The sequence below is a fragment of the Sebastes fasciatus genome, chromosome 8 (genome assembly GCF_043250625.1).
Source record: "Sebastes fasciatus isolate fSebFas1 chromosome 8, fSebFas1.pri, whole genome shotgun sequence".
In the NCBI taxonomy this organism is placed as follows: Eukaryota; Metazoa; Chordata; class Actinopteri; order Perciformes; family Sebastidae; genus Sebastes; species Sebastes fasciatus.
The window spans coordinates 9,485,993-9,511,100 of record NC_133802.1 but is presented as its reverse complement, the minus strand read 5'-3'; the positions used below and the strand labels follow the sequence as shown (position 1 = coordinate 9,511,100).

The window sequence follows — 25,108 nt, the reverse complement described above, 5'->3', positions numbered from 1 at the left end:
GGCTTTATTTTGTTATTCTATTAATTTGTTGATTTTCACTGAAACCCTTTACACCCATTTCTTTTAGTCTATTTCATTTGGGGAAACTTTAAAGGAGGGTAAAAGGGAAAATAAAAACAATATTTCAGTTTCCTCAATTGTTTATTGTAGAGGCATTTGTTCATTATTATTATTATTATTAAGGAGGCATTTTATTTTATATTATTATGTGGATGGGAACTGGTTCTCAGTCTTCTGCCTGATCAACTGATGTCTGGGGGAATCGGTACCGCCACACTGTCATGTGTTGACTGCCTATAGAGGGAGTATGAGAATAATACTTCAGCTGTAGAGTCTGCAGAGTCCCCAGTAAAATAGAAATGTCCTAAAGTGAATGTGATGGAAGAACACACACAGGCTGTCCTACCAGCTCAGATATCACTCCCCAAAATAGTCTCTGTACAGTAGGCCTATATAAGTTAAAAAAAAAAAGGTTAATTGTTTTAAAAACACAAATGACTAATATTACCAGAGTGAAGGAAGAGGTTTCACGCGCTTCAACCGCCTATAGGCCTGTCTGGTGCTCTCAGAATAGGACAATCTTGTAACAGGAGAGACTTCAGAGATTAGGTCTGCTAACATCGTCTAATGTTACTGTGTCGCCGATGTCATGAAATTCGAAAGCAGCGCAACTTGTTTAATTGCCGGCCGATTGGCAAATAATCCTTTTGTGTCAGAAGGGGGCGCAATGTCTGTGAATTTGATTGGATAGACATTTAAACTGGTTTACAATGTGACTTTGTGTTATCAAATTTATGTCCATATTCTTGTAACCTTTAGTGAGCCACTCAGACACTGGTAGCAAGCTACTGGTAGCAAGCTACTGGTAGCTCACGAGCTACTTGTTGGAGACCCCCGGTCTTTAAGGTCAATGGAGGTCAAAGGTCTAAATTGTTTCAAACCGCTCTTGATTCGGCCAAAAAATAAAATTCCAATGGATTTCTAGAATCAACCTAAAAAATGTAAGTTTTTAACAATAGAAAATGTCTCCCACATTTCTAAAGAAAAGAATACATTATAGACATGACCACAGTGTCCGCCATGGTACTCAGGCCATCTAACGAGTTAAATAACTTTGAATTATGACTTTTGATACTCTTCTTTTGTACTGGGCTTTTACATTTCACAAAAGAAAATGAAGAACTCTTTAAAATAATAATAAAAAAACGAACAAATAGAATGCAAAGAGGGTATGAAACCGCTGGTTTGTCTTTTAATCATTTCAACATAACACATGACAACTCAAAGATACACTGTACTGTACAATAAGTCAATAGTTCTGGTGTTGTGTTCATCATCTCTTTGGATCAACCAATATACAAATCTGTCACTTCTACATTGCAGCAACTGATTGCATGTGAGATATGTAACAAAAAAGCAAGTATTCTCATTTTCTTTCTTTCTCCGAAGCACATCATTTATATAATTCTCCCTGTAGTTGATAAACTCCATGCTATATAAAATAGTGTAAGTGAATGCAAATATTCTATTTTCATTCACCTTTTTTCACCCTTTTTATTCCAGAGGTGGCTGTAATAGCAAGTGATAAAAAATAAAATGGGCTATGTCACTAAACGAGATACACAAAGAGGTTGGAATGCAAGACTTACATTAAGCTAGAAATATATAAAACTACATGTGGATGTTGCCTGCATCAGACAGTACCCAGTATCTTACTAAAAGCAAAAAAAAAGAGAGGGAAAGAAAGAGAGAGCATTATTAAAATCAAATCAGTTAAACTGATGAACAAATTCCCTTAAAATGTTTGTGTTCTGCACCTAGTAGTAAAGAGGAGAAGGTGAGGATAAGTGCATCCCTAGTAGGTGCAGGTCGAGGTAATGGAGCTACAGCCAAGCCAAGAAACAGAATAACATCACTGTCAGAGGTCACTGTCAGAGGTCACGGGAGGTTCTGTACTATAGCAGTAAGTGTTTCAGAGTCGTGCTGACTTGGATTCAACTTTTTGTGTCATCTAACACTATGGAAGCCCATTTTTGCCAGGAAAAGAAAAAATTGATGAACTGATACTGACGGTAAGTTAAAATGATGAGATACCAAGTCAAATTTAGTGATAAATTTGTAGTAACAACTAATCATTTTGTATGTATGCCCGGTGTGTAGTAGCCTACGACAGAAGTAGAAGTCAAGATTTTGACTTCTTAACTCAAAATTATGACGATACTAACAATGTTCACTTACTAAATTTAAATTATGATACTAATTCAAAATTTAAAGGCTTCATTTGTTTTCTTCGTCAGACATAAAAATGATTAGATGGTAAGTCAAAATTTGAGTTTTTAGTATTGACTTAGAATCTAATACTGACTTATAAGTAGGGCTTGGTATCGTTACTCGATATTTTCAAGGTACTAACCAAAATAACCCCAGTTCAAAACCTTTTAGTGCCCAGATCTAGAAAAACATGACTATTTGTCAGAGCATGTGTGCGCAAGGATTTTTGGATGGAGCATCGCTTTACCTCCCGCTCCATCCCGCTCCAATTCCGTTCTGGTACCGCTCACGCTATGAGTTCGAGGCATGCCCGAGCGAACCCAACCCAGGATGTATCAGTGTTATTGTGCACGGCAGCTGTTTCAGACTCGCGTGATCCAAATATTTCCAATAACTCCAGAGCTTTGCAAAGCCCAAGAGTCAATCTTTGCTTCGTTGTAATCATTTCCAAAATTCACAACATGGTTTTTATCTAACGAAATATTCTGCTTCAATCCATATTTGTTGGTATTTAGCCTTTCAAAAACAACATTTGAACATAGCAGACAAAGGACGCATTAACGGGGCGGTCTAGCATTAAACGAAACTGACGAGTTATATTCAATAAAGAAAGTTGATTTAATAAAAATTAATACTAAAAATATGATGACAGACATTTGAAGCTTCATCCAAAAACCTCAATAGAAGCTTAAAATAAAAAAATATTTAAAAAAAGACATTCGGTAGCCTACAGCCCTGATTAAAATACAACGCAGCTTGTTTCTTTTTGAAGCGATTTGAGTGGAGCGGCTTTGAGCTGGTGTGCGGAGGGAACGTACATACACAGCTTCCATACACATGATGGGTATCAAAAGAAGTATTCTACTGGTATCGGTATCACTAAGGGTACTGGTATTGGTACTGACATCATTTTTTAAACGATACCCGGCCCTACTTATAAGTCATAATTTTGACATTGAATCTGATAATGTTGACTTATAAGTAACAATTTTAACATAGTACCTCATAATTTTTGATTTAGTACCTCATCATTTTGACTTGATAAGTCAAATGCTTGATTAACCATGGGTATCTTTATTTTTTATCTTGCCTAACTTTTCGTGTTTTTTTTTTCTCCTTTCTTTTCTTTGCGGAAATGAGCTTCCATACAATCTGGGTATGAGTCCAGAGACAGGGCCCATTTCCCCAGAATGATTCCACTATGAAGAATGACTGACCCAGTCCTGGGTGAATCACTCCTCTGAAACATGACACCAATATGAGCTCAGGTGGTACAATAGGTGTGAGATCCGTTGTTGTTGTCAGGGTTTCAGAGCGAGTACGACCTGACCGCACTGCCACGTTTTTCACTTCTGCCTTAAAACATCTAAAAGTTATACTCAATCACTTGAAGAGTTTCTGTTTTCTAACATTAATCGAAAGCCACGTCAATGACCCACTTCACAATGGAGAACAGAAACTGTAATTCTTGTAACATATGAAACTGAATACATATGAGTCATTATCAGCATTAAGTTGTTCCTTTTGGCAGGGACAAGCAGTTCAGTGACCTGAAAGCTTTAAGTGCTATGTTTTGGGGTCACTCCTGACTTTTCTTTTTCAGTTACACGGGCTAAAAGTGGCGTGCAGATGGGTCTCTGTTGCAATAGCGTTTCAATGGCAGGTTGTGGTCAGGTTGTGGCTTTGACACTCTCCTGACAACGGTCTCACAGCCTCAGAATAACAGACATGTTGTTGCTGTTCTCTTCAAGCACTTAGCTATAGAGTTTGATTAGATACATTTATGAGAGAGAGAAGGCAAAGCTGGTTACCCAAAAACAAAAACAAAAAGGTTTCAAAGGAGAAGGGGCTCTTATTTAGAACGATATTAGTGAAAAGTCTATCAAAAAATACTGTTATTCATTTGGAGAAGAGAAATACACAAAGGTTGATAAAGTCTACACATCAAACTAATGGCACATACATATACAGGATCAATACAAAATTAAAAACATATGAACATATAAGCTGAAATTTTAAAAGAAAAATACTCTTTTTTTTTTAAAGGTTGAAAGTGCTAGAATTCAGATTAGCTCACAGAAACCCAGGGAGGACAAACTTAAAACATGCCAAAAGCTTTTCTTTAACTTTTTTTTTAGGACTTATTTGTTACAAAAGTATAAATGCTCAATTTGATTGCTACAAATTTGGCATAAGCCAAGAGGGTTTTTCTTAAAAACCTTTTTTTAAGCTCATAATAAAGATCAATTTTGAATCTTCAGAAAGGTGCCGACAGCTAATTCATTTAGGATCAATAAAAAGTTTGATCATTTAACAAGAGCCATTATCAAAATAATGACTTTCCAGGGGGCAGACTAATATGTGTAAAATAAGTCTCAAATTAGTTCAGAACTTCGATAATAAAATCTACGATATTAGCAATGAAGTTGTGATAAAACAGTCTTAGACTGTGGGGAAGCTTCTCCTACATCAGTGCTTGCTGATTCTGAGTTTTCAGCCCATGGGGAATATTCAACCACGCAGGGGCCGTCAGCTGCTCACCGTCGGGGTTTCACGTCCTACAGTATCAAAAAAATCAGATAACACACGTAGTATTTTTTTTTGTAACAAGCAATTGTGCAAAAATGTAGTTTCTTCTCCCCAGGTTTTGGTAAGAAAAATAAAACAAATAAAAATGAGGTGATGTGTTGTGTTGTTTTTCGAGGTCCTGTTTTATACAAACAGAAAATAATATATCATATGACAACAAACAAAACAAATATATGACTATGAGCAATACCCCAAGTTGTGCAGCCAGTCATGTGTCCCCCCTGTGCTTTGAATGTCAAAGCCTGGGACTTCGGTGACTGCGTTCTTCTGGATATCGCTGTATTTTCAGACCCTTTACCTTTGACTCTACAAAGCAGCTGAGAGAGGAGGAGGAGAAGGAGGAGGAGGAGGAGGAGGAGGAGGAGGAGTACAGAGGGGATGGGGCCCGGGTATGATGAACACTTTGTCGGTTCGGTTTTGTGCATGTTTTTCAGCTCGCTGTCCATCTTGCAAAAAATTTAAATGTTCTAGTGGTCTACAGTTGTTGTCCATCAGCAACCGTAGCTAAAAGCAGCAACATGTATTTTATTTTTCTTCTTTTTTTTTTTATGTGCTATGTTTTTTCCTGTTTTTTCTTTCTTTGCTTTTACTCAACTTTTAATGGTGATAGGGGCTCGCCTGTGGCATGACGACTGCTATCGGCAAAGTGAACCGGCCTTCTTCTTCTGTGACTGGATCCATATTTCCGCAACAAATCACAGATGATGCAGATGAGCTGAAGTTATGGATACGCCAGTTGGTGTTGATCACGCCACAGACAGAACATCAGATAAAGAGCACCTATTTCACTTGACACTTAGGTTAACTTTGGGCTCAGGTTTTTATAGGCTGGTGGTGAATGGTTAGAAAGGATCTAAACTCCAAGACATCCGATACCACTGAACTCGTAGTGAAATCAGCTGGGATTTCACCGCAGCACAGAGGGTTACATAATCCACTGATAAAGACCTACAGTCATAGACTCGTAGGCCTTCAATGTCAGCATCCCAACAATCTATCTATAGTTCAAATCCTAATTGATTATTAAGCCACTAACAGCCTTCTATGGATATTTCCCATCCACAGTTCTGATTCCGCTATACTAACTCAAGTACATGTAAAGGTAAAGATTGGATATGACAGAGAAAGCTTGAGGGAAAAAGCTAATACTTCATCCATTTGTTTGATAAAAAAAAAAAAAAGCAAGATACACACAAATGTAAACCTGCCAGACATCAAAAACATCATCGCTTAGTTTTAATACGTCTACCTAAAATACACCTTACTGAGATAAAAGCAATAATAATATTCATTTTTGAGATATTTCGTACACTGCAATAACATTCTTTAACACATTTTTACTCATCTGTCACTGAAATCTTTTGTTGTTTTCTTTTTACCATTCACATATGTCAGGGTTCATCATTACCATGATGATGCATCTTTTTTTTCTCTTTTTAAAAAGACTGCCTAAAGATGTGTTTGTTCCAAAAATATATATTTTTTTAGGTATGTTGGGCAGCCAAGTAACGGCTGCAATTATCATTATGCAATTCTCATGGGAACTTTTAAAGATAACTGTTAGAGGAGGAGACAGGTGAAGGGAGGAGAGTGAGGAGAAAGTCTCTGAGAACCTCTAGAAGTCACGAGGAAAGGAGACAAGGTCAAGTGCCTTCTGCTAAAAATAAAAATAAAAAAAGTGCTTCTCTTCAGGAACAGTAAAAAAAAGCCAGCATGATATTACATCATTTTCAACCAACTCACACACTTTCACTCGAGTTTCTTTCTTTTCTTTTTTTTCTCCTTTTCTTTAAAAATGTGTGGCCATGTGTGTGACTGGTCTCTGGGTTTGGCTGCATTCACACCAAATCAGGCGTCTCCCATTCATTTGAATGTCGTGCGTTTAACCTGCGGCAGCGGGCAGGAGGGTGCCGGACAAAAAACACAGCATCCTGCGCATATAGACATGAATATAAGAAGTGGACGTAATCACCGTGACGTCACCCATTGGTTTGTGGACTACGGTTTTGAAACCTCGAGGTTGGAATTTTGGCCATCAACATCTTGTGGTGGAGCTAAGTACAACCGGAAATTGAATAAGACATTTTAGGCGACTAAAAGGGGTTATACCGGTAATTAAGTTTCATGAACTGAAAGCACACTCCCAGGCTGGACAACGCCGTGGTAGCGACCTGTCAATCAAAGGGTAGCCGCGCCCTAAATTATCCCCTGCTTTATGGTCTATCTGACTTTAAATGGGACCATAATTTACTAAATGAACATTATGCTGTATTGAAGAAGACTTGAAACTAGTGATTGAGACCATAAACTCATGTTTACAATGTTTACTGAGGTAATTAATCAAGTGAGAAGTAGGCTCATTTTCTCATAGACTTCTATACAATCAGACTACTTTTAGCAAATAGAGGAGTCGCCCCCTGCTGGCTGTTAGGAAGAATGCAAGTTTAAGGCACTTCAGCATTGGCTTCACTTTTCAGAACTGGAGATTGCCGCCTGGTCCTGCAGTTAAAAGTTAAAACAGAATTAACTTCTGAAGAAACACAACCCGACGTCAGGCTGCGGTGGCCAATCACATAAGTGCCGATCCCGAGCTGTCCAACCCAACCACGAGGGAACGAAAGACGTGAATCGTTGTGCAGTCGCTTGGTGTTAATGACACTTCACACACCACCACACAACCCTGCCCTATATCGCTGCAACGCCTGATTTGATGTGAACGCAGCCTTTGGCAGCAAACAGGTCTCTTATCAATCATATAATAAGAGTTTTTCATTCAGTGAGCTATTTTCATCCAAACTGACTCTCGGAGCACAGTTTACAGTTAATTAAACAATAGGGACATACATCTAATTTTTTTTCCTTGTTTAAAGAGCACTTTTTTTCAGAGGCAGAGGGAGCTTTTGTGGCTCTAGTCTAGCCATCTAGAGGAGGATTCTAGAGTTAAGGTTCAATCGTTGACACAATGTCTATATCTCTTCATTCCTTCACTGGGAGAGCGAGAGAGGAGAGGCTCTCTGTACTGATCATGACGTTTATGTTATTAGATTGGGTGGTTCAAAACTCAAGATGAGAAACATTCTACTATGTTCTTACATTTGGAAAAGAAAAAATAAAGTAAAACAAAATATCCACTTCAAACTATTTTTTTCTGGGTCACAACAAGACAGATAATCTTCACTAGAAATTATCTTTGATTTTTTTTTTTTATATTATTACTTAAAGTATGCAGTACCACGCCTTTTGGCCTACTGATCCTGCCCTCTATACTACTAAATATGGGATGGAAGAGGGATAAAAGGGGAAATAAATGGAAATATAAAAGGATGGGTTAATACATTGTTATAACTATAGGATGGGGGGGGGGCAGGGGGGGAGCCCAAATAAAAGCTGCTTCAACTTCTTTTCTCACCTTTTCCTTTTTGCTCAAAGGGGTTTAACTTCCATTTCAGGCTCAATCAAAAGCTTTTTGTGCACTTTCATTTAAGGCTTCTAAGTGTTCATTTGTGTATTTAATTATTCTAATTCTCCAACTTCTTCAACAGGCCCTGTAAAGAACCACAGCCCAAAATATCCATACTGAGCTGAGCTGAGGCTGGTATGGAGGCCTATCCTGGCTGGGCAGGGCTGGGCCGAGAGCTGGCTCTCTCACTGGAAGGCCTGGTGGAAGCGAGGCAGCGTGGTGGTACTAAGGCTGGAGCTGAACACTGGTGGAAGGGGGTGCAGGGGTCCGAGGCCCAGACCCCCGTTGGAGCTCTGCTGCTCCTGAGGTTGCGGTTGCAAAGAGGTAAGAGGTGCCGTGGCAGCTGCTGCGGCGTGGGGCTCGACAGCGTGCAGAGATGAGGAAGAGGAGGAAGAAGAAGAGGAGGGGGTCGCGGATGAGGTGTATCCCATCACCAGCCCTCCCGTGCTCATGGGGGCACTGTAGGGAGGCAGGTTGAGGGGCAGGAAGCCCAGCAGGTGGGAGAAGTCCATGTTAGCAGCACACAGAGACTCAGCGATCATCGCAGGGCTCTTGGACAGGAGGTGATCCCCGCAAAGCTCGTCCACCAGGCCCGAGGTGGGCTCCAGTCCGTCCTTGGGGGGTGAGGCAGCAGCATGTGGCTCTACAGAGTGAACCGGGCCTGGCGAGCCACTCTGCAGATCCATGAGGAAGCTCTCCATCTCCACTTTCAAGGGCTTGTCCAGCAGGTATGAGGTAGATCCCAGCTGGTATTTGGGGGCTTGCTGGGGCTGGTGCTGCTGCTGGGGAGCCGGAGGCTGGTGGTGTGTGGGCAGCGGAGGGGAATGGTGGTGGTGGTGATGGTGGTGATGATGGTGGTGGTGATGGGAGCGTGGGTGAATAGGTCCAGGGGATTCCATGTGACAGCCCATGCCGATAGCAGCAGACAAGGGACTAGGCATCAGGGACGGGTGTGGGTGACCCACCCCAGAATTAGACATGGCCTGGAGATGGTGGGGGTTGTACATGCCCATCGGAAAAGGGGCCCCACTTGGGAACGGTTTGCCCATCATGGGGTCTTTGTTGGGACCCATGCCGCACATCATGGGGCTGAGCTCCTCCTTCACAGAGCAAGGTGGTGACCCAGAAGCTAAAAGACCTAACATATCAGGAGGCTCCGTCTTGATCCTCAGCAGCTCCTGCGAGTGGCTCTTCTTCACGTGGCGTGTCAGATGGTCCTTCCTGCCAAAGCGCTGGGCACAGTACTGGCATAGGAAGTCCTTTCGGCCTGTGTGGACCACCATGTGCCGTCTCACATCCTTCCGTGTGTAGAATCGACGGTCACAGTGGTCGCACGGGTGTTTTTTCTCCTTGGCGCCACCCGAAGACTTCCCGGAGTGGCTCTTGAGGTGCTCCAAGAGCACGGGGGTGCTCTCATAGCTCTGCATGCACACTTTGCAGGTGAGATCCCCTGCTGTGGCAGAGTGCATGGCCACATGGCGCTTATATCCCAGCTTGGTGTTGTAGTGCTTCCCACACTCCTCACACTTGAAGGCCTCCTTGTTGGGGTCATGGGTCTGCAGGTGGTTCTTCAGGTGGTCTTTGCGGTGGAACATTTTCTCACAGAACGAACACTGATGGGTCTTCTGCGGAGAGTGTGTGGCCATGTGCCTGCAAAAGGAACACATGAAAAAGAGAGATTGTTTTAGGAGAAGTCACACAATCCTTGTCTTATTGTCACATTTGTTATGCAGTCTGTCAGTAGTGTGCATGCTAAAGTGAGGCATGAATTCCTCTCAGTCAAACCCCTTGTGTCCATATATACATAAATGAGTCACAGTGGTTTGCAGCCAGGACCCAAAATGGGTTTTGGAACCACTTCCTGTGATTCACGGGATTCCAAACATCCTGGTATGTTGATGAATTTGGGACTTATGCCAAATTTCCCCTGCATGGTACGGCACGGCTCTACTCAACTCGACTCGCTCCCTTTTGGTTTTCCATAAGCAGAAGTTGTGGATACCTGGTACCTGGTACTTTTTTGGAACCACCTCAGTCGAGGTTCCAAGCGATACTAGAAGGTGGAGTAAAAACACTGCAGACCGCTGATTGGTCAGAGGCCCTGTTCAGACCTGGTATTAGGATGCGTCCTCAGTGATCCGATCACAAGTGGACAGCTTTAAGTACAGGTGTGAACGCACTCAAGACGCATTGAGGACGCACTGAGATCGGATCTGTCAGACCACATTCAGAGGTGGTCTGGGCCACATATGACCACATTCTTTTAGCAGTGTGTACTCGAATGCGTCCTGGGCCACATTAAGGACCGCCTACTCATCTGATGTCCAGTTGGGATCCACGGGATCACCGCGCCCCTCAGGTGAATAAACAAGCAGACACGGGCGCTTGTCCGCCAGGAAACGACCTCTGTGCTCCACCGTACGTAGACTAGGCACGCAAAGTGCATTATTATCATACTGTCGGAGATGTGTCGGCGGTCGGAGCTGACACCCGACCGCCCGCCCAACTGTTCTCTGTCCTCCCCGGCTCTCTGGAGCGCTGTACCCCGCTGTTGTTGTTTTGAGAATTAACGAATATGTAGGATATTACTACTGACATTCATGTAATATTACGTCACAACGGCTGCTATTAGCCGTGTGTTTACTACGTGTTTATTTGCATATGTGGCGGGGAAGTGAGATCGGATCACAAGTGGCCACTGAAGACGCATGGGGAGACGCATTCCGATGCCAGGTGTGAACAGACACCCTCAAAGCTGTCCACTTGTGATCCGATAACTGAGGATGCATGTTAATACCAGGTGTGAACAGGGCCAGAGAGAATCATCACTAGCGAGACACAAGACGTCCTGCATAAACCCTCCATTTTGAAATAGCCAAGCTACCGTCAATAGGGACCGAAAATATTGTATTCACTCGACCCGCAAAACTACGCTGCACAATACGGCGTAACAAAGTGCAGAGGTTCCACTGTTTGGTTGCAGATGGAAGGATTCAGCAAGTGTGGCATTGAAGATGATGTCACAGCAGTTTCACATGGTACCGCTATACCACCTAAACACTAATCCCACCTATACACTAATGGGGTACTATCTGCAGTGTAAAACAAAACAGAGAAAAGGACCTGGTACCAAAAGTGAGTTGAGTCGAGTTGAGTCAAGTCGAACCACGCAGTGGAAATGAGGCATTAGTCTCTTAAATCTGCAATGATTGTTTTTTTGACATTATCATTCATTTGGAGTTGAGTTCTTGCTCAGCTGATGAATGTAAGTCCAATAATCCTTCTCCTTTTAGTTCTGACTTTGGTCTCCACCAACTGAGGGAAATATCTGGCTATTTAGCTGCTAAATGCTCCACTATGTTCATCAGCCACTCACTAACTTTGTCTGCTGTTTGGAGCAGGGAAAGTAATGTACAATGGGTCAGAGCTCCCTGAAAACAGCTGCCAGCCTAATGCGAGCTGTGAGACTGAACCAAAACAGTTTAGTTGCGGGCAGTGAAGCCAAAACAACGAGCTGAAAGACACTAAAATTGAAAATCAGTTACTGCTTTCTGAAGATCAAACTTTTTCAGGTTCACACATATTGAATAAAAGTTTAAAAAAATGATAGCCTTTCTCAAGTTGCTCATCCGGGATTCTGAGAAAGCTAAAGAAGCCATGCATCGTACTGTATGATGTGAATGTGATGTGAATTGAGCGATATGATTAATTCTCAGTACCTGAAGAGTTTGTATTTGGAGCTGAAGGCCTTGGGACAGTGTGGCTGTGAGCAGTGGAAGGGTTTCTCCCCCGTGTGACTCGAGGTGTGAAGTCGGAGCTTCTCCTGTGAGGCGAACAGGGCCCCGCACACCAAACACTCGTTCCCAAACGCTTTCCCTACCTCTTCTCCTTCTTCTTCCCTCCCTCTCTCTCTCTCTCTCTCTTTCCCCCCCTCTCTTTCTCTCTCTCTCTCTATCCGTGGCAGCGGGGCAGCGCTCCCAAACAGCTTGGCGGCAGTCCGTCGTCCTTCTTCCTCCGGCGTCAGTGCGGTAATACGGTGTGAGGCATCGGCGGCAGCAGCTGCCATGGCAGCCCTAGAGTGCCGCTGCCATGAAAATTCACTTGCGGCTCCCCTGCCTTGCAGGCTCAATGTGGGACGGGGGGGGGTGTCGAAAAAGAAGGTGCTCAACTGCTCACAGGAAGGACCAATGATTCAGCAGGAACATCGAAGTTAGCCAAAATCTGCGGTGAGATAGAAAGTACAAGCTTTGAAGCCAACTGTTTCTACGTTTGTGGCATCATTAAGCATGTTTTTATAAAAAAAGCTAACTGTTTACCTGAAATACTACTTGTCCTTCTTTTGTTTCTGCACTTTCCTTCTCTCTCTCTCTTTCTTTCTTTCTTTCTCTCTCTCACTCTCTCTCTCTCTCTGCTACAGTCGCTCCTCTCCTTCACTCTCTTGTCCTCTCCTCCTCACCCAGTCCCAACAGCTATGGTTGGCGGTGAGTGGGAAACACTGCTCTGCATTTTTATTGTCCTGCAAGGAGAGAGCAAACATAAAGGTAAGTTGACAAAAAGTGACTCCAGCGTCCTTTTTATTTTAAAGCTTTGGCAAAATTGTAACACAATGTACTGATGTGGACGACAACCCACAACAAAGTTGAAAATGAAACCTCTCAAGCCTGTAACTCAACAGGCTTGACTTGAATCATAATATGTCATTTGCAAGTTCCACTTCAGAAGCTAGTTTTCCTCTGAGCTCACTAGGGGGAGCTGAACGATAAGTCTGACTGACATGACAACGAACTGCAAAGGTTTTAGCAAAAATTGTGAATGATGACTCTCAATCACAGTCAGAGCATAATACCTGTATTTGTACAACCAAATGTGAACGTCTTCAGATTGCAGAATAGTGCACACAGAGCCAGCTTCGTGTGTGTTTATGTGTGTACATGTTATGAAACTGGATAAGGCTCCAGTAATCCTTGGGAGAAACACACACTACCCCCAGGGTAGAGAGAGGAGTTGTGGCGGTTGGGGGATGGATGGGGTGGACAGTCTAGTGTTTATGCCACAAACTCCTCCTTCTCCCTAGAATCAGCACTACCTGTTTACCTGAATTCAACAAATTCTTCACAACAGCGAAGACGGTTGCAAACTTTGAGGTGAAAAAAGGTTACAGCGGGACCGCAAACTGCACCGAAGCAGCTACTGTCCTGCAGTTGTTTATTGAAATACACCACAAACTACATTACCTCATGTTTCCGAGAGACCGCTTAACTCTCTCTTCCTGTCATCTCTGCATTCCCTTATTTACCCTCAGTGACCTCTGTGACCCCTGCTTGCTAACACAACCAGTTAAGTCCAAGGTTGAGCGGACACAATGCTGATCACAATGTTAGCCGTGCTCCGAGCACCGGTCACGTGAACCCAGTATGCATTTATAAGTACTGTAAACACATGTGGGCATATGTGACAGAAGGCACACACACACGCACGCACGCACGCACAAGGTCTACAAGGTAATGGCATCCTTTCTGCGTCAGAGGTCAATGAGTTAAGAAAGACGTAGCAAATATGCTGGAATCTGCTTTGAGTGCTTTTGCAGATGCATATATTTACATGTTTGCATAGAAATGCACAAGCATGTGTCCACAGGTTGGTGGCTGAAACATGAACATATGAGAGTTGTGTGTGTGTGTGTGTGTGTGTGTGTGTGTGTTCATGTCATTTCTTCTACACACGACGCTTCAGCACATGCGTGCCTGCGTGCTCACGCATGTCTCGATGCGTACATGTGCATACGTGTGTGTTTGCTCCCGTAACGTATGTGTGTTTACAGCGGTGGTTAAGAGGACCTGACAGCTGTAGCGTTGTGTGGTGGTCATCACCCAGCGGGGAGGGTGCAGGGGGGTGACACCCGTCCCATTGACCACCCTCAGGGAGCCCAGCTCTATTGTACAGCCTACCCACATCGCACATTCCTGGCCTGAACCATGCCGTGTCTCCCTGCCTCTCTCCTCCGCACACAACAGCACATACAACACACAAAGTTCTGGTCACGCCGAATGCAACATCATGTACACACCCTCCCCCACCACCCCCCACCCCCACCCCCAACCCCAAGCCGGCATGCTCAAACGCACTCACAAAGGCGCGCACACAGACAGGCAGATACAGTACAATGAAGAGAATCCACACCATCAAGTTATAGAAATAAACCAAATCGAGCTTGAACACAAAGGGCACACCATGACAGACCATGTGGAGCGGTAACTTCACACATGGATGCCCTCAGGGCCCGAACAAGCCCAAATGACTGACCTATGCAATAGTATTATGCTTGTGCATTATGTAACATAAAAAACTCTATTTTCAATTAAAATATTTTAGAAACCTATATATATATATCTCACTGTTTGTTACCACACTACTAATCATTCAATTTGACCACCAGTACCTCCTCAAGCAGGGATGCTCTGCTTGATACACAGTCTTATGTTGCATGTTTGAGAGGAACGTTGATTACTGAAATACTCCACGCAAGTCCAAAGCAAGTTTTGTACCGGGACAATATCATCTATTGTCTTTTCACTTCAGTTCATTGGGGTGAAATGCTGATATTTCATTATCTGTGCTTAATTTGATCATAAAAAAAGAAAAAAATTAAATAATCTCTTACATAAAGAGATGAGAATCACAGACCAATGGTAATAATTATTTGTTAAATAAAGAGGGAATGTTACTAAAAAGGTTTTATTTAACAACTTGAGCCTTTCTAAAGCAGATATTTTGACATGTCACAGTAAGAACAGCACAGTATTACTAGTATTACTAATAACACGATGGCTTCGTTCTATTCAAGTGTCCCAGTAAGTCACGACAGAGAGCCAGCATAAACAATACCAGGACCCTGAAACTGAAGCAGCTAAATGAAATTCTGCCATCATTGATTTTCTTATTTACACCTGTACTCATCCTACTGTGACGTGTCAAAATGTCTTCTGAGGAAAGTGCCTATAAACTTTTTACACTTTTCGCCTGGACCACAGAGGGCCAGCCCTACAAACACGAAGTGACTGACTGACTGAGATTGGAGTGTTAAGATTTTCCTCATTGGCTAAATGGAAAGGTGGGGAACAGTCCGTTATGCAAATGAGCCCATCCAGCGCGATGCGTCCAGCTCACGAAACTTGGACAAAAGCTGTCAAACTAGGCGATCTAGTTCTAAAATGAAACCAGACTCAGGAGTTGCATCACCTATTCCCCCCACCCACTTCAAATGTTTTCAGAAGTAGATTTTGGTGGATTGTTTAGACAGAATAACAGAAAGTTTACAAGCAGGCCGCCATGTTGTTTCCTGTTTGAAACAGCAAGCAGAAAACCAGGGACCAATCAGGTGCATTCAACGATAGGGTACAAATTACAAATTGGAAACTTAGTGGTGGTGATATGAAGTCACAATTTGGTGTGGTTAAATCACTTTTAAATCACATATTACAATGTATTCACACCTCACCTCCATACCATTATTGACACACAGTACACCTGAACTGAATGGACTGAAATGATGTGCAATATGCTGCCTTCCACTGTGGAATTCTCTGAAATATATGAATTCTTTTTTAAAAAAATATTTTTATGAGAGCTACAAGTTCTTCTAACATGGTCATGGAGCATATATAATGTATATTTGTATTCTGGGGGTATCGTTCCTATGCAGAGGGTAGTTTAGTTTATTTATTGACAACACTGAGGGCGTTTTATGTTTTAATAATTTATTTATTTATTGTGTTGAGTTGAATGTGCTATTTATTTTGTACTGTAATTACCTTGTGCCTTTTCTACCTTTTCTTTTCTTAAAGCTGACTCAGTGTAAACTGCTCAGAATTCCAATGTACTTAGGTGCAAATGGCAAATAAAACTCTTGAATCTTGAATCTTAAATAGCAGATTAATTTCTGTATTGATTTTAGTAGAAATTTTAATAGCTGATAGACACACACCAAAGCAGTGTCATTTAAACTTTCTATTGCCAACCTGCAGTTTGCTAAGCAGCCTGAAAACTTGAACCCTTTTTCCCATTTAAAGAGGGACAAATCATGATAAAAGAGTCATGATTACAGATTTTTTGCATATAAAGTTTGGTATCTGGAGCGCCCACCAACCCACAAACTGTGAAATAAGACAACCCAGTCAGTTTTTGTGGGCTGTCTAGATCAGAAAACAGCCTTGGGCCTCGCTGCCTCAGCAGACAGGGCTGACCCAAGGCCGGATTACGGTGGCAGGCGGCAGCACTCCACTCACCCGGGACTGGATCCCAGTATGAGCGACGGGCGACTGCACGGGCTGCACGGCATGGAGGATGTTCCCACTGTAACGCACTAGGTGCTGTGTCATCTCTCATAGGACTGACAGGCTTCTAGTGACACATTATGCACACACAAGGTTGAACATAAGAAAGTAGAGATAACCTCAACCCAGCTGACTCCCCAGTAGGAAGAATTAGTTCATGAAAAATAGATTTAAAAAAAAATAGAACAGATAACCCTGATCCAACCCTGGTCATTGGTGTGAAAGGGGTAAAAGAGATGTTGTCTCTATTCCATATGTTAGGGCATATTGGAAGAATATTGGAAGAATACATAAGTATGATTAGTGAGTTAATAATCAGTGTCATTTTTGATTTTCTATCAGCCAATTAATCAACAACCTTTCTCATGTCTCTACAACAAGGTCTTACTGTCAAAGGAGCGACCAGCGTGTGCATTAGGAGGTTTCTGGCATGTCTCTCTGCAGCACTTCACCCTCACAAATGTTCCTCATTATGGATCAATCAACTAATGTCTCGTGTGTTCCCACTCCATATGTATAAAAACCCCTCAGTTCACTCACTGTTGTGTTTGTACAGTAAATCCATCACCATCCGTCTGCAGCTACAATCAACTGTGATGTAGGCTAGAGTACGAGCTCCAGATGCACTGCTCTCATACACTCAGCACTCGTGTCTATACATGAAAAACATGTAACATTTAAGTGGAGATAACAAAATTACATGACATACTATTTTACATGTATTGATTTCTTAATTGTTTTTTTTTTATTATTTGTTTATTGACAGTTTGCTATATGTTTACTGTTCATTAGGGCCCGAGCACCAACAACGTTGGGCAGCAAAGGCCCTACTGAAACTGTAGGAATTATTAATATTCTCAAAATGCATCACATTTTTGAGGGCCTTAAAGGTGCTTGAAAAGTTGTTAAACAATCAACTATCTGATAATGGGAAAGGTAATGTCAGTAGAGCTGTCAGTCGATCAATTGACAAAAAAAATGATCGGCAAACATTTTGATAATTGAACAGATTAATTGATAATGAAAAGAGCCTTACATGTCAGGAATAGGTAATGACCAGCGTGTTTGTTACATAACTTCAAAAGTACTACACAGGTAGTAGGTTATAGGTCAGAGCACACAGCGCTTCATAACCTGGGTTTTCCGCCAGCGCAACTGCAGCCATTTCCAACCACTTATCACTCTCCGCCGTCACTGACTGTGATCACAGAGAAGAAACACGCTGCTACAGGATGGAACTTCATTCCAAAATGGCAGATGCCGCTGCGACGAAAACACTCCGCAGCACATTCACATGGAACCTCTGCTTACTGCTCCTAATCAAAAACGTTGAAGGCAGAATTGAACCGCCACTTTCCAACCGCCCGGGTGTCTTTGGTTTCTGTCCTGGATGAAAGAGCTTCCACATTCCTTTCCTGAGGGGTCAGAGGTCAGCCTCTGCACTGCCTGCCCGCCCGCCCGCCACGGCTCCCGCATGCTGAGTGACTGGTATTAACCCCTTCGCTGCCTGCCGCAGCCATGAGTAACATGTGAGAAAAAAGGTTTTCGGGGTTTGTCAAGATTCTTTGTGGTGTTGATGGCACAATGCAGGGCCAAAACCGTGCCAAACCAGGCCGGACCAAAGCAGGCTAATAGTCTCTGCAGAACCACGATCCACATAGCAGGACGCTGCGGCTACAGAGGCTGCTTGACTAAACTATACAGTACAAACACACTAAATATAGAAAGTGAGTTCACCGTCCGGAGCTTAGGTGACAACAGCCGCACTCGAGGGGAGCGGGGGGTGGAGAAGTGTGTGTGTGTCTGTGGGGGGGGGTGGTTTGTGGTGGTGAGCATGTTGCTCAAACATTTGGTCTAAAAAATTATAATTGATGACACAAGGAATGTCATGTATGAAAAACAGGCAAGTTGTACAAGGTGTTTCATTAGTGAATTACACTAAATGCCTGTTACCATGTTACACATTGTGCTTCCAAGCATGGTGATTATTTTGTTTTGTTTTAAAACTTTTATATCAATTAAATCTTCTTCTTCAGAGGTAATGTATTGATATTTTTTTTGAATTTTAGATCATAAGGTTTTATTCATTTGTTTTTAGGATGAAACCTTTAATTAGAAATGTTATTCAGGAATTTATAATAACACATCTGATTTGGATTTTGTTAAATAAAGCATGAATGATAAAAAAAATAATAAAGATTAAATCAATTGTCAGTATGAAACATGAAAATCCCAGATGGACATGGAGAGGGAGGGAGTTTTCAAAAGGAAATACAGAGTGATAGAAGCAGCTAGATAAAGATTGAGAGAGTGTGGGAGAAAGCTTCAGCAAACCAAGTCAAAGATAAAGAAGCAGCAGAGTTGGGCTGAGAGAGACGAAGAGAGGAGATGGGGGGTGGGAGGGTGGGGGTTAGTGCACGGCAGAAGCGAGGTGAAGGACAGAGGGATAAAGGATGACAAAAAATGGAGGGAAAAAACTGGAGTCACTTGCAACGGTGGAGTCAGGGGAACTTTGGTTGTTAGAAAAGAGCTAAAACAAAAGAAAATGATTTATCATGAAGTTCAATTATCAACCAAACATGTCAAACATGTTTTTCAAATGTGAGGATTTGCTGCTTTTCTCTCTTTTATATCACAGCTTAGTTTAGTTTTATAGACTGAATGATTAATGGATACATGGATTCATCTACAAAATAAATCGATACATTATTGTTAATTGCAGCCATAATTTAGAGAGCAGCTCTGCTGCATCAAATACTGTACATGAACCAATGGGAACACGGGCATTTGGGTCCTGCAAAAAATGTTGATTACTCGCTTAGTCTATAAAAAGTCAAAAAATAGAAAATAAACTTCCCAGAGCCTAAGGAGTCATCTTTATATTGCTGGTTTTGTTCAACCAAGATATTAAATATATTTCCTATTTCTATGACACAAAACCGAGAAAAGCAGCACATCCTCTCATATTTAGAAGCAGGAACCAGTGAGTGTTAAACATGTTTCCCTGATGAATGTTTGTGTGTACTTAAAGCAGCTTTTCTTTACAGGTTGAATGCATTGCAACAAATATTCAAGTGCAATAAAATTAATTTGTTCCCAGAGACGGCTAAAAAAAAATGACGAACAATGAGCAACTGATTTGTCTTTTGGATGTAAGCATTTGTAACCAATAAGAATGAGAGTGCGAGGTCTGTAGCAGCTCAAACCCTCATCTATTTCACTCTCTCCCTCTCCCTCTCTCTCTCTCCCTCTCCCTCCCTCCCTCCGTCCTCCCCCAGGTTTCAGTTCCTCTCCTGCTTGTGACCAGGGTGAAGCTCTACACATGGAGGAAGGAGGAATAGAGGGGTGGATGGTGAGAGGAAGAGTCCCCCCCCAACTAAAGCTCCGCTCTGCCATGCCAAACCCTCACCCATCCCGACAGTTAGTCCCAGCCACATTGAGCCGGGATGTGGCCATAAAACCAGCACCGCTGCCCTGGTGTCCTGGCTAAAGATAGCCCAGGCTGTGGTCTGGTTGTGGGGAAGAAGGCAGGGCTCATCTAACTGTCACCAAGGAACACCTTCACTACTGCACTGCCTACTTCTCCTGACTTCATCCGGCTGTTGGGTGACAGTAAAAAAGACGTAAATTTCCCTTAACTGTTACTGGTTTTGCACTCATTTAAAGGCTGATCTTTAACCATCTGACGTTTTCATGTCCATTTAAAGGTATATTTTCTGCTAAATAAACACAATAGTGATCAACAGTCATCGACATTTCTAGAAGCAGAAACTGTGTTTTGTTCAGAATAAATAAAAGAATAAGTCGTGCTTCTGGAATTTGGGGGTTCTGTTAACATGTAAATTGTAACACAGTTCATTGAAGAGCTATTCTGAAGTCCTGTTGGTTTGTGGACTACGGTTTTGAAGCTTTGAGTTCGGCATTTTGGCCGTCACTATCTTGGTTTTTGGCCATCACCGTCTTAGTTTCTGGTCGTCGCCATCTTGTTTTTTTGCAAACGTAAGTGATCAGAGAGGTCGGAGCTAAGTACAACCGAATGCTGAATAAGACATTTTTTAGGGGACCAAAATGTTACAATAAACTTTCATAACCTGAAAACACACTGTGAAAGGGTTAAAGTTGTAAGATGACAACACGGACAACTCCCAGACCGGACAACGCCGTGGTAGCGGCCTGTCAATTACAAGGTAGCTATGCCCTAAAGCATCCCCTGCTTTATGGTCTATTTGACTCTAAATGGGACCATCATTTACTAAATGAACATCATGCTGTAGTGAAGAAGACTTGAAACTAGTGATTGAGACCATAAACTCATGTTTACAATGTTTACTGAGGTAATAAATCAAGTGAGAAGTAGGCTCATTATCTCACAGACTTCTATACAATCAGACTTCTTTTTGCAACCAGAGGACAAAACAAGAGTTTAAGGCACTTCCGCATTGACTTCACTTTTCAGAACCAGACATTGCCCATTGGGTTTACTAACATTTGTTAATTAGCACTAAACACAAAGTACAGCTGAGGCTGAAAGGAATGTCATTAGTTTTGAAGGTATTTGGACAAATAAAAATTTTGACCACGATGGTACTGGATGAAAAGTCAGGGAATCACCAAAGTCAGCAGGGGACCAACACAATGTCTGTACAAAATTCTATGGATAAAATTCAATAGTTGTTCAGATGTTTCAGTCGGGACCAAAGGACCAAACCGACTGACCAACATCGCCATTCCTTGAGCCACATTGCTAGAGTCCTTTTTTCAGGAAGTAAACTTTTTCGTGGCAGAATTTATTTGGAGAGCCTGGAAGCGTAGGCAAAGTTTGCATTGTACAAATGTTTCACTACTGACAAATCCATGTGGGTTGGACATCTGTATGTGCATGACACAATACATACATACTAAACAATAACTGGGTAGTTGGCAGAAATAGCAGCTGAACATATTAAAACAAATAGTGATACTCCATAATGGCGAGTGCTCAGCAAAAAAACAAAACTCAATGAGCGCTTAACCAAAGACGTCATACAAATACATCATCATAGAAGAGGACATATATAATGAAAAACTCCCTTTCTCAGTGCTCGTGAACATCTGGGTATCTGGAGTTCCTACCAACCCACAAACTGTGAAATAAGAGTCAGTTTGTTTGTGGGCTGTCTAGATCAGAAAACATGTGATTCAACAAGCCAATCAGATTTGGCTCCCCTTCCTATGTCATATGCAGGCTCATTAGAATATATCGCCCACAGCTTGAGAGCTACCTTTGCAAAGGTGCACCATATTTTTCGCTCTTGCCAATCAGAGCAGACTGGGTTTTTTTCAGGAAGTTGTCTTAAAGAGACAGGCGCTAAAACGGAGCGTTTCATACAGAGGGTGAATACAGGTATATTCAGACGGACAGGATGAGAAAAATAATGTGTTTTTTTAACATTAAAATATGTAAACATGTTCTAGTAGAAACCCAAAATATAAGTATGAACCTGCAAATGAGCATGATATGTCCCCTTTAAAAAAATGAAGGAGACAAACTTCCGGAATATGCTTCATATCTCCAAAACAACATGATCTAAGATTGTACAATCACAGCCAATAAGCATCAGTCATCCATCTTTGGCACAACAGAGGAGCCCATTGATGGTGTAGCCAAAGTCATCGGCCAATATATCAGTAGTTAATCTTGTGAAACTGTCTCGACACACAGATGTTTGTACTGTGAGACACAAAAACATGAACAGAGGACAAATTCAAAAAAACGATGGTAGCAGAAAAAGTAACACTTCAGGTTGTTAATATATCCATCCAGTGTGTGTGTGTGTGTGTGTGTGTGTGTGTGTGTGTGTGTGTGTGTGTGTGAGGAGGATGCAGGGGTCAGCCAGGTTGTTGGGGGGTGACACTGAATCCACACTGCCTATTTGATACTGGGAATGTGTTTGTTAGTGAGACCGCAGGCCACACACTCTCAAACATGCAAACACACACATACACGCAACAAGTGATTGCCTATATACTTCCCTCATTAATGCACAAGATGGCAAATCTCAATCTAACCAAACATTTAAAAACTAATGCACACAGGGAAACAGCATACTTAACGGCAAATATTCATGGGAGCTGTAGTTTTTTATTTGTTTAACTTAAAATTAAAAAGATTAAAACTTCCAATAGTAAATGCTCTTGTGGATGCCAATTTGTCTTAGAATATGTAACAATTCATTTTTTCCAAAAAGGCAGATGGAAGAAATTCTCAATGAGAGACTGAATTGAGAATTTCTCAATTGCTAGTATGACATTCATCTCTTAAATATCAGTAAACTCACATTCACGTTCTCATCCCAACTCGTAACATACCGCGCTAGTCCCAAACGGGGGGAAATGAATGAGTGACATTGGCAAGAAGCTTTCTTTAGCTGCAGAGAGACAATCACTACTGTCTAATCTTTCCTACATCCTTTGTTTTGAGGCCATCCCCGATCCCAAGCTGTTCCGCAATCACCTGCCACAGTCTATCTTTCCACATCTCTGTATTCTTTTTAATTAGTATTATTTATTATGATCCGAGTGGTCAAACAGCCCTCTTTTGGCTTTTGAAGGATGAAAAAAAGGCAGAAAATTCAACCTGTTCCGAAAACCTTATGATGGACGAAAGTTTCAGAGTCAATGTGAAAATGTGAGTGACAATTTTGGTCGAATTATACAAACTTGGTGTGCAAAGGCCTTAAGACTAAAATAGCTGCTAAAATTAACACTGCCCCTAGCCACATTAATTAGCCCAAAATACATAAAAGAAATAATAAGGAGGGACAACTACCTGAAAGTACACACACCAACTTCCTTTTGCTTTAGCGACTCATTCTCCCCCTTTTGTTTTGACAACCCGGTCTCACGGCAAGGCATATAAATAGAACGACATAACATGGACATTCCACGTGTCATGAGCACCCATTTGTTAATTTGTCATTTGCACGCTGATTTTCGTGTCATTTGCACGCCACGCAAACAAAACCGCAGCTAGATTGAGGCAACAAAACCACTTTAGGAAAAACGGCATGGTTGGGCTTAAAAGAAGTACGTAAACTAAGTAAAATACATACGGAAACGACGTAACATAACTACGGGAAAACACGTCACAAAACAACACATGACAAACGTCACTTAACTTACTTACTGGTAAAAAGTTGTGTGTTTGTTGGACCCATCCTCATCCCATCCCACCCATCTTTCTCGCTTCACTACATCACTAGTTCTGAGCGTGGCATATTTACGTGGATGCGTTTACGTTGGACTCAGTACAGACTACATGTGGTGTACCAATGACACAGCAAGAGCGAGAAAGGCTTTCTTATTGCACGCTAAATGGCTTGCTCATTATCGTGGCATTGATACGCCTTTTTCGTGCGAACAGTCTGCTTTTGACCTCCTCCTCCTCCTCCGTTTCTTCCTCTCCTCCATCTCTTCAACCCTCCATCCCTCACTCCTTCTCTTCTCTCTTTCTCCACATGCCAACTCAAACACCCACAAATCAGCCTGCGCTCATTAGGATCCTCATCTTCTCCTCTTTCTCTAGTCGTTTCCCTTCCTCCGCCTCCTGCTGTGGTCACAACAGACGGCACGCGTTTAGGAGGCACCTATCAAAACAAGCAGTCTAGTTTCAACTCTTCCAGTGTGTACATGTGCATGTAACACTGTAAGACATCACCCACAAACATAAACCCCAATTAAAAATGTCACGTTAGTAGAGACGCTAAATAGTGTCAGCATTATCATCACAGCCACGACGGTCTTTATTATCATCGATATCATAATCACTTCTCTCTCTCTATTTCTGTCTGTCAGCCTCTCTTGATTGAGAGAGACATCTGTGTAACACACATCCTTCCTTTAACGATGACCGGGGTTTGGTGGAGACTAATTAGAAAATTAACTGGCTCTACAAATAAATACCATCAGGGCATCTCTCTCAAGAAAACAGTTGTGGGTGGTTGTTCTCTCTCACCGGCCACCTATCATAATCAACACGTTGGCTTCATGGGCGTTCTCTGAAACATGATAGGAAGATGGATGCATGTGTAGGTGTGTGTCAAAGCAACATATTTACACTCAATATGAGTTAATTCAATATCACTCTAAATCTTGTATAACCATATACTACTTTTTATGGGCCAAATTAAAAAAATGCATTCTCTTGATTTTCTGTCCAATCACATACAGTATGCATTTATTATTATACACAAATTTAAACAAGGCTTATAGGTTTCGGACAGTTTTCACATGTGAAAAATAAACATGTTTGTTTTGAGAACTTGATTACATTCCTCACATTCCCGGATGGTGAACTGGCGACTCAGTTGTCTGTTGTGCTCATACACTGCAGCTGGCACACCGCTGCATGCGAGGCACAAATCTTGTCTGTTAACGGTTAATAATTGGTTAACGAGGGTCGGTTATCGGTTAAGAA

General features: G+C 42.1%; 2 protein-coding genes across 4 annotated transcripts in view; one reads left to right on the top strand and one right to left on the bottom strand.

The window, feature by feature from the left end:
* The window catches only part of tm9sf4 (transmembrane 9 superfamily protein member 4), a 68,192-nt gene that overhangs the window by 18,758 nt on the left and 24,326 nt on the right, over window positions 1-25,108 (top strand). The gene's annotated exons all lie outside the window — the stretch shown is intronic.
* plagl2 (pleiomorphic adenoma gene-like 2) overlaps window positions 6,029-25,108 on the bottom strand; it is a 43,349-nt gene continuing 24,269 nt past the window's right edge. For 2 of the 3 annotated variants that reach the window (XM_074643217.1, XM_074643216.1), the window contains 3 exons: window positions 12,637-12,836; window positions 12,040-12,541; window positions 6,029-9,970 (listed from right to left, as the gene is read on the bottom strand). In XM_074643217.1, the coding sequence (XP_074499318.1) occupies window positions 8,506-9,970; window positions 12,040-12,386 (1,812 nt within the window). In that variant the 5' untranslated portion in view covers window positions 12,387-12,541; window positions 12,637-12,836 and the 3' untranslated portion in view covers window positions 6,029-8,505. The remainder of the gene's footprint in view (window positions 9,971-12,039; window positions 12,542-12,636; window positions 12,837-25,108) is intronic. The other variant, XM_074643218.1, reaches the window with a different exon arrangement.